The sequence below is a fragment of the Pseudorca crassidens genome, chromosome 21 (assembly GCF_039906515.1).
Source record: "Pseudorca crassidens isolate mPseCra1 chromosome 21, mPseCra1.hap1, whole genome shotgun sequence".
Lineage (NCBI taxonomy): Eukaryota > Metazoa > Chordata > Mammalia > Artiodactyla > Delphinidae > Pseudorca > Pseudorca crassidens.
In genome coordinates this window covers 8525556-8541265 of record NC_090316.1, presented here as the reverse complement: position 1 = coordinate 8541265, position 15710 = coordinate 8525556, and the positions used below count along the sequence as shown (strand labels likewise).

Here is a 15710-nt window from a genome sequence, read left to right as displayed (position 1 = left end):
CCCACGGGCGTCCCCCATTTGCACTGAGACAGATTTTTCACTAGCAAAATCTTTGCTTGCTACTGTTGCTTGCTCTTTCCAACGCTTCCCATCCCACGGCTCCACACGGGGGACTAGACCGCCCGTACTCTGAGTCGGGCATGGTGGGCAGAGATGGAGTCGGGCGGGGCCTGCAGGCCGGGCTCACCGTAGGGCGGCTGGGGCAGGTTGAGGCAGAGCAGGTGGTAGGCTTTGGGGCAATCCTTCCTGTCACACATGACCAGCTCGCCGCTGTCCCCGCACTGGAAGCAGTGATCCTCATGCAGCTGCTTCGGCTCTGTTTTGATTTTTCGTCTCTTCTGCTTCAGCTTAGCGTTTTTTGCCTTTTCTTCAGTTGTGGACGCACATGCCGACTGGCAGGAGAGAGGGGGTCATGGTTTTAACGATCACAGTGCGTGAAGCTTTACGTAAAAGGGAGATCCTACAACCTCACGTTCATTTAAATTCACCTGTTGTTCGGTTACCTAAAACACCAGGAGGGCTTACCCTGTCACGGAACTGTAGTAAAAATAAATCATTTTTCATTGATTTTTTGAATAGGTGTTTTTTTTTTTTCCAAATTGCAAAGACAACTGAGATAGCATACACAAACCATAAAGTTCACCAATTTAAAGTGTATAATTCGGATACACTAAAGTGTATTAGGATAGTGTGAATTTTTTTTGAAGTTTTTGAAAAAGATCTTGCTAAGTTCAAATTCAATCAGAAACACAGACATTTTCAGAACCTAACAGTTCTCACTGAGATATGCTCTAGTGGGAGGTCGGAGTCTAAACTCTGGGTAAACGCAACTGCTGGCCTGCAAATTAAACCAGGTCCCCCTGGCCAGCACCTCCTGAGACAGCCCCAAACAAGCTTCTTCAGCAGCCCCTCCCCAGCCCCAGGGGCGCCCCCTGCAGCCACTGACCTTTGGCCGCACGCCGAGGAAACCACTGCAGTTATCCGCCCCGCAGTGGCACTCCGTCCTGCCATTGCCCAGACAGTCCAGGTTGTAATTAAATGTTAGCTCCATCCCTAGAACACAAGAGAGAGAACTATTCAGACTCAAGTCCTGGGGGAGAGAAATGCTGTCAAAGACACACCCTCACAACGAAAAAAGAGACATAATTCTGACATGAAGACCCTTCCATCCTCCGTGTTCCACACTGAAGACGGTGATGGGAAAAAGGAAAAAAACAACGAAAAAAACCCAAAAAACTAGAGAAAAACATCCGATCCACCAATGATTAAAACAAAAATAAATATTCTACAAAAACCATCATATTCTTTTCACTGAAGTGGTCAAAGACCATGTGACAGAGATTAAGAATCTGAAATCTGTGCTCAAGAAAAATGGGTTCTAGTTTAGCTCTCTTTTCTAAAACTAATTTACACTAGTTTCTAAATAAACAAGATGACCGTGGAACTGTCACAGCCATACCATTTCCAGTAATTAATGCCTCACATCATGGTCAGAAAAGACTTCAAGATGCACATTTACTACATACACCAAAGACCCAGGGACTCAAACTAGGAGGTCTAAGCTTGCTTTCTTTCGTCTTTTTTTTTTTTTAAAATTTGGCCACACCATGCAGCAAATAGCAAATTCAATGTACACAGTCAGTCCCCTGCTTTTCACACATAACAGATTCCCAAGAACGTGTGCCAGAGTTAAACAAGGGACTTCCTGTTATGAAGTGGTTTCTTTCTCAGAAATTAAAAAAATTACATTAAGTACTGAATTAAACCCTGTCTTTTTGCCGTTGCCTTTAAGGACAGATTTCTAGCATTTTAAAGGTTTTTTTGTTTTGTTTTTTTGGCCACACTGCTTGGCTGAAGGATCTTAGCTCCCCAACCAGGGACCAAACCTGGGCGCCCGCAGTGAAAGCACTGAGTCCTAAACACTGGACTGCCAGGGAATTCCCAGTTCAAGCTTTCTTTAGCTGGACCTCAGCAATCCACAGCGAGTGCTAGAAACACAGTTTACATCACTTTTAGCTACAGCATTTCTCTTCCCACCCATTTTTCTACAGACTTAACAAACGAGAAATTAAGTCTTGCTGTTATTGATGCTGGATGGGTAAGGAAAAATGAAAGCAGTAACTCTGCTTTGAGAAGCGTTTTATGTCTAATTTGAAACAGACTGATTTTTCAAACTAAAATACAAAACAAAACAACCTCCCGCAAACAAACGAAGAGACCAGTTGATGGTAACAACTGGTTAATATTTTCTTTAATATTAAAGAAAAAAAAGCTTAAACATTTGGTTACATTATACAGACAGCAATAATTTGGAGAACTAATTCAGTGGGATCATAGACACAGAATTCTGTGATACCCTCTCTTACTACGCTCCCTTTTGCAGGATATAGATGTTTACTTCCTACAGGCAGGTAACAATTCTAAATATAGCTCTTTATCTTATTTGAATAAATACTTGAGTGTCAAAACTTGTCTGACACTTGAGTGTCAGAATGTCCTGCCCTCAAAGACATACTTGCTTTCCGGGGAGCGGGCAGAGTCCCTTTTACCTGCAGGAATGTCACAAAGAGCAAAAAGGCCAACTCGAACATCTCCATTCACCGTCCACTTTTGTGTTTCACAGTTTGGATTACAACTGTGGTTCATAAAGCGAGAATAATTTCCCTTCGGGCCAGCGTCAATGATACGGTCCTTCAGAAAGAAAAGAAAGGAAAAGTTCCTTTGACATGAAACTGAGCACAAGCGTGTCTGAGAAACATCCAACTCAGGCGAGAGCCACGAGGCAGCACTGTTTGCCACCAGCTGAGGTCCGACGACCGACAGCTCCGAAATTGTGCTCGCAGCACAACTGACTGAGTTCTCTACTTTACATGATGACCAAGTCAAAAGCAAGTAAGATAAAGTGGAGTTTAGTTTCTTTTAAAGTTTGTTTCTAGAAACAAACACACCACAGAATAATGCGACTGAGATCAGCTGGCCGCGGGCTTAGCGACAGGCGTTTTCTGAGTAGACCGCTCTCAGCTCGGATGCCACTTGTGACGGGAACTATGGTGCTTTGCTGTCAGCCCTCCTTTCCTGCTCTAAGCAAGAAGCAAAGCTTGTAGAGGGGTAGATGGATGAGAGCTTAGGCCATAAAGAGGGAGGCAGGAAAAACAAGAAACTTCTCTGAATGAAGACTTGGAGATCTGACTGATGGAAGGGCTAGAGTTTGGGATATAATCTTCATAGTCTATTTTTACTTACACAAAAGTTCAAAATACCATAAAAAGCTCAACATTTTGGCTCCCTGAATTTAAACTCTGATAGTCTGGGAAAGCTCTAGAAGACGGAGCCTCCCAAGTGCTGTCCAGGTGGCTGCAGGGGTCACCGGCAGCGAGGCTAGGATTTAAGGGGCCAATGAGCAGTCACAAATAAATGGCATTTTATGTATATAAAGTATATGTTCATGAAGGTGGTAAAACTTTCAAACAGTGACATATCAGTTAACATAGTGGTTCTTTTCGATGATTTCTGGTTCTTGTAAGGCTGTTCTGACTCAGTTTTAGAGACAGCCTGGAACACAGGAAACATGGGTACTAGTCTTGGCTCATCATTAAACTGTAACAAGATATCCAACAAATCACTCAGGGCTGGATCTCAGTCTCTCGTCCTCTGTAAATCAGAGGACTGTTTTTTTTTTTAAATCTTTTATTGAAGTATAGTTTTATTGAAGTATAGTTATTGGTGTACAATATAAGTTACAGATGTACAATATAGTGACTCACAACTTTTAAAGGTTATACTCCAGAGGGCTGTTGAAGAAATTAAATGAAATAGTTGTGCTGTCATGTGCATCAAACAGCACTCGCAGTTACATGTATTAAACCAGAAGTTTTACTGTCATTTTTCTTTTGACAGCATTCATTTTTCCTAACTCATAAAAAAAGTTTAAATATATAGAACAATTTACAGTTAGGATTTTTGCTAAAGCAGAACTTTACTGGTGGTTTATAACTTAGAATTACAGAGCTAATTATCTCCCTTGGGGATAAAGAAACTGAGGGCCAGGTCTTTCAGTGACTAAGAGCTGGGACTCAAATCCAGATGTGTCAACCCTGTTCCTGGTCATCTTCTCACTCACAGCGCGTCTCACATGACCTGTGCAAGGTGCCAGTAATCATTCACTTTTGTACTCTGGTATAACGAGCATATTATAGTGGGACACACACTGGCTACTGCAAACCATTATAATTTGCTTGAGAAAAACCAAATGAGAGGAAGGAAACTGAGTTTAACCTAAGACCACCAAATTAAACCAAAAAATCCTTTTTTCTTACCAAAAAAAAAAAGCAATTTTACCTTGGTAACAGTTAACATATAAAAATTAGTTACACTGTTCTCGTGGGCTCGCTTGATTCGCAATCTGCATTCTTCCTCATCAATTAATTCGCCAACATATTCATTTACAAATTCACCCTGCAGAGGAGCACGCAATACATAAATGTACAGTCAGTGTATCCTATTAGAAAGCATTCCTTAACACCACATGTATAATCCGAGAATTAACCAAAAACATTCCTGGAAATACAACTATAGTACAAAATAAAACCAGAAAATGGACACTGGTACAATCTACAGGCCTTATTCATATTTCACCGATTTCACAGGCACTCATTTGTGTGTGTTATGTGTGCATGTGTGTGGTTCTATGGGATTCTACCAGGTGTAGAGTCAGGTAACCACCACCACAAGCAAGATACAGAACTGTCCCATCAGCACAGATGCCCTGTGCTTCTCCTTCATAACCACATCCATCCTCCATCCCTAATTTGTTCTCCAACTCTATAGTTCTCCTAAAAATTTATTTTATTGAAGTAGAGTTGATTTACAATGTTGTGTTAATTTCTGCCATACAGCAAAGTGATTCAGTTATACATATATTCTTTTTTATATCCTTTTCCATTATGGTTTATCACAGGATATTGGATATAGTTCCCTGTGCGAAAAACAGTAGGACCTTGTCCACCTCTATAGTTGCGTCATTTTGAGAGTGTTCTATAAATGCAATCACAGTATGTAACTTTTAGAGATTGGATTTTTAAAGAAAAACTGAGCCTAATTCCCTTGAGATCCATCTAAGTTGTATGTATTAACAGTTCATTCTTCTGTCACTGGTGAGTGCTGTGCCACAGTAAGGAGGCACCACAGTTTGTGTGACCGGTCACCGGCTGGAGAACATGTGAATGGTCTCCGAGTTTTGGCTATTACAGATAAAGCCGCTGTGAGCACTCTGATAAAGTTTTTGTGCAGACAGAGGTTTTCATTTCTCTGGGATACGTGCTGGGTCATATGGTGAGCACATGTTTAATTTTTTAAGAAACTGCTGAACTGCTTTCCGGAGTGGCTGTACCACTGCGCGTTCGCACCCTACTCTCCCCAGGTAGGAGAGATGCAGTTTCCCCACTTCCTCACCAACATGTGGTATAGTCCCTATTTCTCATTTTGCTGTTTCTAACAGGTGTGTAGCGATAAGCTCCTTTTTAAATAAGTGTAAACACGGTACATTCAACCTTTCATGTTTACAAATGCATAAGCATTAACCCTTTTACCTCAAAAGCGTGGCTGATTCAGTCTAGGACAACAGCATTAGCTACAGGACTTACTGGTGTTACCAATACATTTTTAAGGTAAAGAAATGTCTTAGGCAGTAAATTAAAATGTATTTGCTTATTGCTTCACCAGACTTGTGTTCCTCCCCCGGCCCCCGACACAAATTCTCACTAGCCGTTCTCATAGCTCTTAGTATCACAGAACTGAGAGTACCAGTCATCTCAAGAGTACTATATTATATTTTCTGATTTTGATGAATAATTAAGAGCATAAGCCAATGTCCTTTCTCTACTGATAAAAAGACAAGATTGTGATTTCTGTGTAAGAGAAGGGCGCCTGTGGGTCAGCCTTTCCCTAGGTGGCCGGCCGGCCGTGGGTGAGATGGGGGAGGAACCCCGCCTGCTTCAGGCAGCCACACGCTCGTTTCAGCTGGGCCTGGTCACCACAAGAGTGCACCTCAGGCTTCTTCTCTCCCCCATTTTAACTGACAGTACAAGCTCTGACAAAGAGTTAGAAAAGAACCGCACTTCATCTCTAACTGCAACACCACGGCAGGACCGCTCTGCACGTTCAGGTACTACGCACTGTGGCCCAGAGTGGCTTTTCCTACACCCAGTTTGGACTTGGACCCCGGCTGCTGAAAACATTCTGCACCTTTGTATGGTATCACCACCCTCACCAGGTAGAAGATTTCATTGCCGTCTTGGCTGCACTGCCACCTAGTGTTCCTTTATTCTATGGCAAGTTTCCTTTAATGAAAACCTACAGAGCAGAATTTAAACCAAATCAGCTCCGCTTCATGTTTTTTTTAACAAATTGGGATTCAAGTTAAGGTTTCATTTGAAGAAAGGGTTCTGTGGCTTGAAAGGCTTGAAAACCATTTATTATAGTTTATATTTACTATTCTATGAAAATTGGTGAATACAGAAAGGTGAAAGTGCTGATATCAAACATGAGGCGTGGAAGTCTCGTAAACTCGATACCATTGTGAATAAATGTCTCTAGCTATTTTGTAAAAGAAATACTTTAGGCATCCAAAAAGTGACAAATCTTTAGCCTCAAAGAGTTGCTCACTGGACTTAAAACCATTAACTGTGAATTCAATTATGGATTAAAAATAACAAAATAAAGAACTTTTAGGGAATTCCCTGGTGGTCCTGTGGTTAGGACTCCACACTTTCACTGCTGAGGGCCCAGGTTCAACCCCTCGTTGGGGAACTAAGATCCAGCAAGCCGCGCAGTGTGGCCAAAAAAACCAAAAAAAAACTTTTAAAATGCTAGAAATCTGTCCTTAAAGGCAATGGCAAAAAGGCAGGGTTTAATTCAGTACTTAATGTAATTTTTTTAATTTCTAAGAAAGAAACCACTTCATAACAGGAAGTCCCTTGTTTAACTCTGGCACACGTTTTTAGGAATTGTTATGTGTGAAAAGAAGGGGACTGACTGTGTACATTCAATTTGCTATTTGGTTTCTGTCCCCTAAGTATACCCAAACCTTCTCCATGTTGCTACAGTCTTTATGATTATGCTGTTCAGTGACTGTATATTTCTAGCTATTTTGTAAAACACCAATTGTCTTAACATTAGCAATTCCTCAAGTGCTAAAGTGCAGAATAATCCTGATTGTATTTTCTTTTCTCTTAATTATATCATTAATTTAGTAAATTAGAATATGGTTTAGAATAAGTGTTATTAAATAAATGTTATTAAAAGATGTTAACATGGTATTAAACTGGATAGATTTCAGGATGGCTCCCCAAACTCCCCTGAAATCATAAGCAAAAATTTGCAAGTGATATGCAGGGCATTAAAGTAATATCAAAACATGTGCATTATATGATGCCATTCTAAACGCAGATGGCCTTTGACCAGGCGACCCAATCCACAAACCCAATGCATTGGCAAATCCTGTTGGCTCTACCTTTAAAATGTCAGAAATCCAACCACTTCCTTCCTACTCAACTACAACCCTAGTTAGTCCAGGCCACCAGCATCTCTCTCCGGGACTGTAATGGTCTCCTTTTTATTGCTCTCTCTCCATGATCATAAATTCCCCACAGTACAGCCCAAGTTATTCTTCTGAAGCCCAGACTCTTAAGGTGGCCCCAGTGACCCCTGCCTGCTGGTGCTCACGCCGTTGTGTAATCCCCTCCCCTGGAGACAGCAGGACCTGTGACTTGCTTCTAAGCAACAGAATGTGGCCCAAGTGACAGGATGTGATTATGTGAGTTTGTTACATTAGGGCTTCAGCATCCATCCTGCTGGAGCGTCTCTTTCCCTCGCTGGCTGTAAGGAAGCAAACAGCCCTGTTGGAGAACCCCATCTGGCAGGGAACTGCAGGAGCCTCTGGAAGCCAAGAGCAGCAAGACAACAATAACCACAAACCCAAACCCAAAACACCTAATGCTCTCAGACCTAGCGCCGTGAAGAACAGAACTGTGCCAGCAGCCGTGCAAGCTGGGAAGCCGGATCCTTCCCTAGTTGAGGCACAAGAATGAGAATCCAGCCAGGTCAGTGCCCTGACCGCAACCTGGTGAGTCCCTACGTAGAGGACCCAGCTACGCACTGACCTATAGGATCTGTGGGATAGTACGCTGTGTGTTATGCTGTAAGTTGCCAAGTCTGTGGTTATCCTGTTAAGCAGCAACAGAAAACCAACACATCGAGGCAGACGGACGCCCTCCCTACTAAACTCCGCCAGAAGTCCCTGTCCCGAGGCCGACGAGGCCCCGCACAACCTGGTCCCGCTGCCCCTCTACCTTGCCACCCGCCCACCTCCCCAGCCCTCCTCTGCTCCCTCTCCAGCTCCCTGCTGTCCTGACGCAGGAGGGCCTTCACTCCGGCCTGCTCTTCCACGTGCCTGCACGCCCTCCTCGCTCACACGTTCGGGTCAGACCTTCCTGAACCCAGTCCCTGTCACCCCTACCCTCTTTGACAGCTTTGTTTTTCTTGGTGGCATTTGGTGGTAAGTGGCGCCACATGTCTATCATCTGTCCCTGGTGGACTCACAAAGGTGTCCTGCTCACTGCTGTCTTCCAAGTGCCTAGCACAGCCCCAGGCACAGGGAAGCCGCTGAACAAACACGTGCTGAATGAGTGAGCTTCACCCAAGCAATCTGACCTACAGAAACGGATGACAGATGATCAACAGAATGAAAGAATGTGTGTGTGTGTACACACACACACACACACACACACACACACACACACATTTATTGGAAAACAGGCTGTGTAAATGATGGTACATTTTACTATGGAATACAATGAGACTATGAAAAACAATGAGGTGAAATCTGTATTACGGCCATAAAAATAATTTTCTGATACATTAAGTGGGAAAAAAGAATAATATGTATGATTATATTGATGTTTAAAAAACCCTACAAATACAGAATATATGAATATGTATTTGCATATGTGTTTATGTGTAGAATTGCAAAGAAAATGTTCTAAAAGGCTACATACCAACCTATGGACAATGGTCCTGTCCATTTGAGGGTGAAGGAGGAATTTCACGCTTTATTATCTGTTTTTGTATTGTTTGATTTTCTTTACTACATTATATGGTATTTCTTCATGACAAAGGTGATTTTTTAAAAGGCAGAAAAATGCCAAGAATAATTTTAAATTCCCACTAGGCCTGTCTTCTCTCACTAAACACGGCTCCAAGTTCTATATGTTGGCAGGTGGGGGGAAGGGTGGAGGTGGGGGCTTGTTTTAAAACAGATTGTTCAGGCCTGTCACCAATATTTCAGGTGGCACTGTTTTAACAAGGACCCCGGAAGATTCTCAGGATATCTAAAGGTTGAGAGCCACTGTTTGAATAGCAGGATTTACTGGTGATTTTCAATTTTCTTTGAGCTATTTGCATTAAAATATCTTCTACAATGGACATGTATTTCTCATGTTAAACAAAGGGACTGCTTTGAAAAATTGCTTCAAAGTATAAGAATGAAGATAATTTATAAGTATCAAAGATCTCAACTTTTTCCAGTTGCTTCTGTATATATGATCTAGTTTGAGACTAGCAACAACTCTTAAACATGTAGGGCAGGAATTATGTCCATTTTAGAGATGAAAAAACTGGGGCTCAGCGAGGTTAAGTGACTTGACCAGGGCTTCATGGCTAATGAATTATGATGTTGGAGCAAAGTCCTGGGGTTGCTAGTTTCTGTCTCAGTACGCCCTTAACTTTACTCTTTTTCCTTTACATATTTTAAATCTAGTTTGCTTAACAAGTAAAAATTATTTCAAATAGAATTACCAGTGTCCCTTCTCCTTTTTGACTGATCATAGGAAACCCAAAGGTTATGTGTATTTTATTTTTTTAATTAAACAATTTTTTAGCGTCTTTATTGGAGTATAATTGCTCCACAATGGTGCGTTATGTGTATTTTATTACTACCTCTTTTTACTGCTCCCTCTTTGCTCAAGAAGGGCCAAACTCTCAGCTTCGCAAGTTTCAAAATTCTGGAATAAATCCCCATGTATTTAATCCTTATTGAAGCATTTCTAAGAGGCATAGGTCCTGGTCTGTTCCGCCACTGCCCCCATCCCACGCTACCTTCTTGATGCTCCTTTTGGTCCTGAGGCCCCAGCCTCTCCGCTCCGTCTTGATGATTTCTGCGTCCGGGTAGAGCCTCTTGGTGAAGCACTGGTTCTGGCAGCGCTCCCCTGCCGGGCACACCTGCGGGTGACACTCGTACTGCAGCATTCTGTTCAGGCACTCGGACTCCAAGCCACACGGGTTCTCGTCAGCCGGCTTGCAGTTACAGCGGGGAATCTCTGACAGGTCTGCAACCTGGATCTGTACCTTTCCTATCACTTTGTTAGCCTGAACAACAAAATCACAAATGGGAGGGAGGAATTTGAACAGGACACAGGAAACACCCAGGCCCTCTTGGCTCTGCTACTGCCCTGTGGTGTGACCCTGAGAAAGGCTCTTTATCTTGATCATAATTTCCCCATGAATAAGCTAAGACTAATAGCTGTCTCTCCTTAGTTGACAAAAATATCAAAACCTGATGTGAGTTCTCACTTATTTATCCTGTGTATTTCTCCTTCTACCAGTTGGTGACAATTTCAAAACTGAAAACCACTGTGGGCTGTCTGGAAGAAAGGGGTTAAATCCCTATATTTTTATTCGGTCACACGGCAAACTGATGGATCAAGAACAGGTTTCCCCATCAAACGTATTTGCTCCTCGGTGTGAGGGGCTCATCAGAGCCCCCATCAACCCAGGGCAGCAACCCCGGCTCCCGGCTGATACTCCAACAGAAGCTCTCAGGTTGTTCCGCAGAAGACTGGGTGGTAATTAGCAAAAGTTTTTATAAGACAACAAGGGCCTCTAACTACTAAGAGAGCAATGCATTTCATCTTGTCTGTCAAAGAGCAATGTTTTCACGGGTAAAGACTCACTTTGATGTGTTTGTAAGGAGGGGGTTTTCTTGAGTTTTTTTCAATCTCTAGTGCTTCTTTACTTTCTCTTTGCGCTTTCAATTCCTGGAAACGTTTTGCAGCTTCTTCCAACGCTGCCAATAAGACCAAACAAAGTATATAAATACCAAAAACCAAATAAACAAAAAACATTAAGAGATTAGTTTTACCCTGCCTTCCCAACACACTGAATCTGGCCGGAGGGTTTCTTTTTAAAATTATATTCTGGAAATAACCATTTACCACCAGGACAGGGTAACACTGAAATAGGATATAACTCCTTTACGGCTGAACACTGTGCCCTGTGCAGGCTGTTGCTTCGGAGGAGAGGTCCCACTTCAATGATCAGAGGTTTCCACGTGGACCAGAGAGCAGCTCTTTACCTCGTACCAGATTTAAATTCACTTTACTCTTACCCAGAAAGCCAAACTTCCTGGCAACTTGTTGCAAAAGCAGCTGTAAGGCTCTTCCTGGGAAGCATTTAGTCTTACTATCTTACAAAGGAGCTTCACTTGATTAAGAAGACTATGTATTTCCAGAATAATCTCTATGTTTGTAGTAAGATCACTGAGGGAGCTCCTTTCACGTACACAGCACAGTCTACTACACTGAATGTATTTTTCCAGCTGACTGGATTGTGATGTGGTTCTAATGTAATTGGAAACTTATGGAGGCCGGATCATAACACCTGGTGAAAACTCTCTAACACCAGAAACACATCTTATGCAAGTTAGGAGGTGTGGAGAGATCAACCCAGGGGTGTTAGTTCTGAGCCACTGTGAACGTTGTCCAACGTACCTTTTTTGAAGGTCTTGTTAATACTAGTCTGTCCCTCAGCAAAGCTTTTGTCTCCTTCGACGTAAGGGAACACTCTGCCCTGGTGTACCCAGTAGTAGTCGTGAGAACCGAAGAAGAACACGGGGAAGTCCCCCAGGTCGTGCTTGAGGCCCTGGATGTTGAGTGGCACAGACCGGGGGTTGCAGATCTCCGCTGGCCACCACCTGAAAGCAGGAGGAAGAAATCGCACTACGCTTTACGTGGCTGCTGGGAGCCAAAAAACAAAGGTTGTGTACTTCACAATTTTTATTCAGAATCTAAGGACACAAAATACCTCGCTTATCTTTAATCCTGCCCAAACCACACGTCATTTAACAACACAATGAATGAAATAGTGAACACAGACTAAACAAACTAGGCCCTAAACACCCAATCTAGTTTCTTCCTTAAAAAATTAATATTTGATATTTATAAAAGAATGTATATCATGAAAAGAAAGCATAATAATAAAGTAACAATGAAACCACTATACAACTTAAGAATCAGAATTTACCAATAATATTCCAAACCAGATTTCAGTCCTAGGAAAGTCATGTTTTTCTCCAAATGTGACATTCTTAATACCAAGTCTGTCTTTATTCCTAGTAATCAAGGGCATCATTTGAGAATAAACTGATGCTACAGTAAAGAATGCCCACTCCCATTCAAACTGGTGTTTTCTGACTCTCTAATCAACCAGGATAAATACTTTCTGGTCAAATGTACTAGGTTTATATCAGTGTATATTTCAGAATCTAATTCACCTTAGATCATAATAAATGGGAGATTTGGGACAGGACTGAAAACATAACTCCTTCATGCGACGATGACTGTGTCCACAGCAATCACTGAGGGAACCACCTGTGAGGCTCACTGGACAGTTTCCCACAATTGGGCAAGTCAGGAATTGTAGTATATAAGATCATCGATACCAAGAGTAGATATATACAAACTTAAATTTCTTTCAGTCTCTTATTTATAGATGCCTAATAAAATTGTTTATTTAATGAACAACGACATTACTGAGAAGATAAATGATGGCACGGTCGCATTCCCAGATTTATAGTGCGACCAAGAACACGCTTCACCTAAAAGCACTCCGTGTCCATCTAAGAGTTAATTAAAAACGTGGGTAGAAGTCTGTGCTCAAATTGTTAAAACAAAACAACACTCTTTTGTGTAATCAGTATTTAGCTCCCCCTCAAAGCAGGCTGGGCGGTGGTCGTATTTCCGAATCGCGTCAAGGCGTGCCGGGAGCTCGCGGTAAGTGCGAGCACTGGCTCAGGTAGACAGAGGCACGCTTTCTGCCAGCCTTGTTCCAGGCACTCACCTCCCCCAGGAAGCTTCACAGCAGAATAACTAGCTATTGAAAAGAAACAGTTTCGTGGGGCCCAGAAAGGCCTGATTGGAAAAAATACATTAAGAATTAGTTCATGGATGTGAGTCTTTGCAAAATGAACAAGAAGAATATGAGCTGCATATGAAATCTCAGTGAATTGTGAATGGGAGCACTGCTTTGGGCTTCTTTAAAATGTAATGTGATAGCACAGGGGGATGAGCTCGGTGCTTTGTGACCACCTAGAGGGGTGGGATGGGGAGGGTGGGGGGGGAGACGCAAGAGGGAGGGGATATGGGGGTATAGGTATACGTATAGTTGATTCACTTTATTATATAGCAGAAACTAACACACTATTGCAAAGCAATTATACTCCAATAAAGATGTTAAAAAAATGTAATGTGATTAAAATTTAAGTATTAAAATTAAGTCAACTATATTTTCGTATTCATAAGTTTTTTAAAAAAGGAAATATGTAATGTACGGCACAGTGACTACAGTCACTGCTAAGAGACTATATTTGAAAGCTGCCAAGAGAGCAAACTTTAAAAGTTCTCATCGGAGTTCAGGCTTTTCTGGCACTAGCTGTCCTGAACTCCTAGCTTGGCTCCCTGTCATAAACACTGCACCCTCCTTCACCACACACAAAAAAAGTTCTCATCACAAGAAAAAAAAATGTGTAACTATATATGGTGACGGATGTTAACTAGACTTATTGTGATCGTTTTGCAATACAGACAATGTCGAGTCATCGTGTTGTATACCTGAAACTAATATAATGTCAATTATATTTCAAAAAAAAGGCAAAAAAACTTTTAAAAAGGAAATATTCTGAAATGTGTTTGAAGATCTAAAGGCTCCTTACACTGTTTTAGATATTTCTTATCCAGGAATGTCTTATCTATTATTTGTCAAACCTGCACCCCTCCCCTCCTGGAAAGATATATATTTTTAATTATAAAAGCAATGTGTGCTGGTCAGAATCGCCATCACTAAAAAGTCTACAAATAACAAATGCTGGAAAGGGTGTGGAGAAAAGGGCACCCTCCTACGCTGTTGGTGGGAATGTAAGTTGGTGCAGTCACTATGGAAAACAGCACGGAGGTTCCTCAGAAAACTAAAAATAGAGTTACCATGTGATCCAGCAATCCCACTCCTGGGCATATACCTGGACAAAACTATAATTCAAAAAGATACATGCACCCCTATGTTCACAGCAGCACTATTCACAATAGCCAAGACACAGAAACAACCTAAATGTCCATCGACAGATGAATGAATAAAGAAGAGGTGGTACATATATACAATGGAATACTACTCAGCCATAAAAAAGAATGAAAAATGCCATTTGCAGCAACATGGATGCATCTAGAAATTATCATACTAAGCGAAGAAAGTCAGAAAGAGAAAGACAAATACCATATGATATCACTTATATGTGGAATCTGAAATATGACACAAATGAACCTATCTACAAAACAGAAACAGACTCACAGACATAGAGAACAGACCTGTGGTTGCCAAGGGGGCTGGAGGGGAGGGAGAGGGATGCACTGGGAATTTGGGATTAGCAGATGCAAACTATTATACATAGGATGAATAAACAACAAGGTCCTATTGTACAGCACAGGGAACTATATCCAATCTCCTGGGATAAACCATAATGGAAAAGAATATAAAAAACAAATGTATATATGTGTATCACTGAGTCAGTTTGCTGTAACAGCAGAAATTAGTACAACACAACACTGTAAATCAACTACACTTCAATAAAAAAAAAGACTATACCTTTAAAATTATTAAATGTAACTTTATGGAAAAAAAAGCAATGTGTGTTTCTTTTAAAAATTAAAACAGTGCAGAAATGTATAACAGAAAAACTGAAAATGGCTCCCCCTAATAATCTCATGCCTCAGACTATTAACATTAGATGTTTTTTTTCCAGGTAATAATAAAAACATATTATATCTAGATCTACAGTTTTTAAAAGTTGTATGAACACATGGAGAGATAATGTATATACTGTTTAACATACTTCCCAAAATTAACTATATATTGTGGATACCCTCCCATGTTACTATACGCACCTGCATATTCCTTCTTTTGGCTTCCAGGTATTCTAAAATATGGATACACTACAATTTATCTGACAAATACCCTACTGACTGAACATTTGGATTATTTAAATTTTTGCAATTAGAAATAATACTGCAATGAACACCCCTATAAGTACACTTCTGCCCATTTGTCCAATTCTTTTCCTTAGATAAATTCCCTGAAGGGGAACTATTGGGTCAAAGGGATGCACAGTTACAAGTCTGATATGTGATGCCTTACTTGGACAGGAGCACTTGTCTCCCCATGCCCTCCTGAGCTGCAAAATTATTACTCTTAAACCTTTGCAAGTCTGTTAACTGAAAAATAAACTCTTTGTTTTTAATGTACATTGATTTTTAGTGAGGCTGAGCATTTTTTACATGTCTATTTTCTATTCCTTTGCAAACTGGCTCTTTCTCTTCTTTGCTCCTTTTTCT

At 41.3% G+C, this 15710-nt stretch overlaps 1 protein-coding gene across 6 annotated transcripts in view; it reads right to left on the bottom strand.

The window, feature by feature from the left end:
- The window catches only part of NSD3 (nuclear receptor binding SET domain protein 3), a 108969-nt gene that overhangs the window by 3658 nt on the left and 89601 nt on the right, over positions 1-15710 (bottom strand). For 5 of the 6 annotated variants that reach the window (XM_067721712.1, XM_067721713.1, XM_067721714.1 and 2 more), the window contains 7 exons: positions 11823-12025; positions 11007-11119; positions 10153-10422; positions 4339-4455; positions 2550-2691; positions 947-1053; positions 188-392 (listed from right to left, as the gene is read on the bottom strand). In XM_067721712.1, the coding sequence (XP_067577813.1) occupies positions 188-392; positions 947-1053; positions 2550-2691; positions 4339-4455; positions 10153-10422; positions 11007-11119; positions 11823-12025 (1157 nt within the window). The remainder of the gene's footprint in view (positions 1-187; positions 393-946; positions 1054-2549; positions 2692-4338; positions 4456-10152; positions 10423-11006; positions 11120-11822; positions 12026-15710) is intronic. The other variant, XM_067721715.1, reaches the window with a different exon arrangement.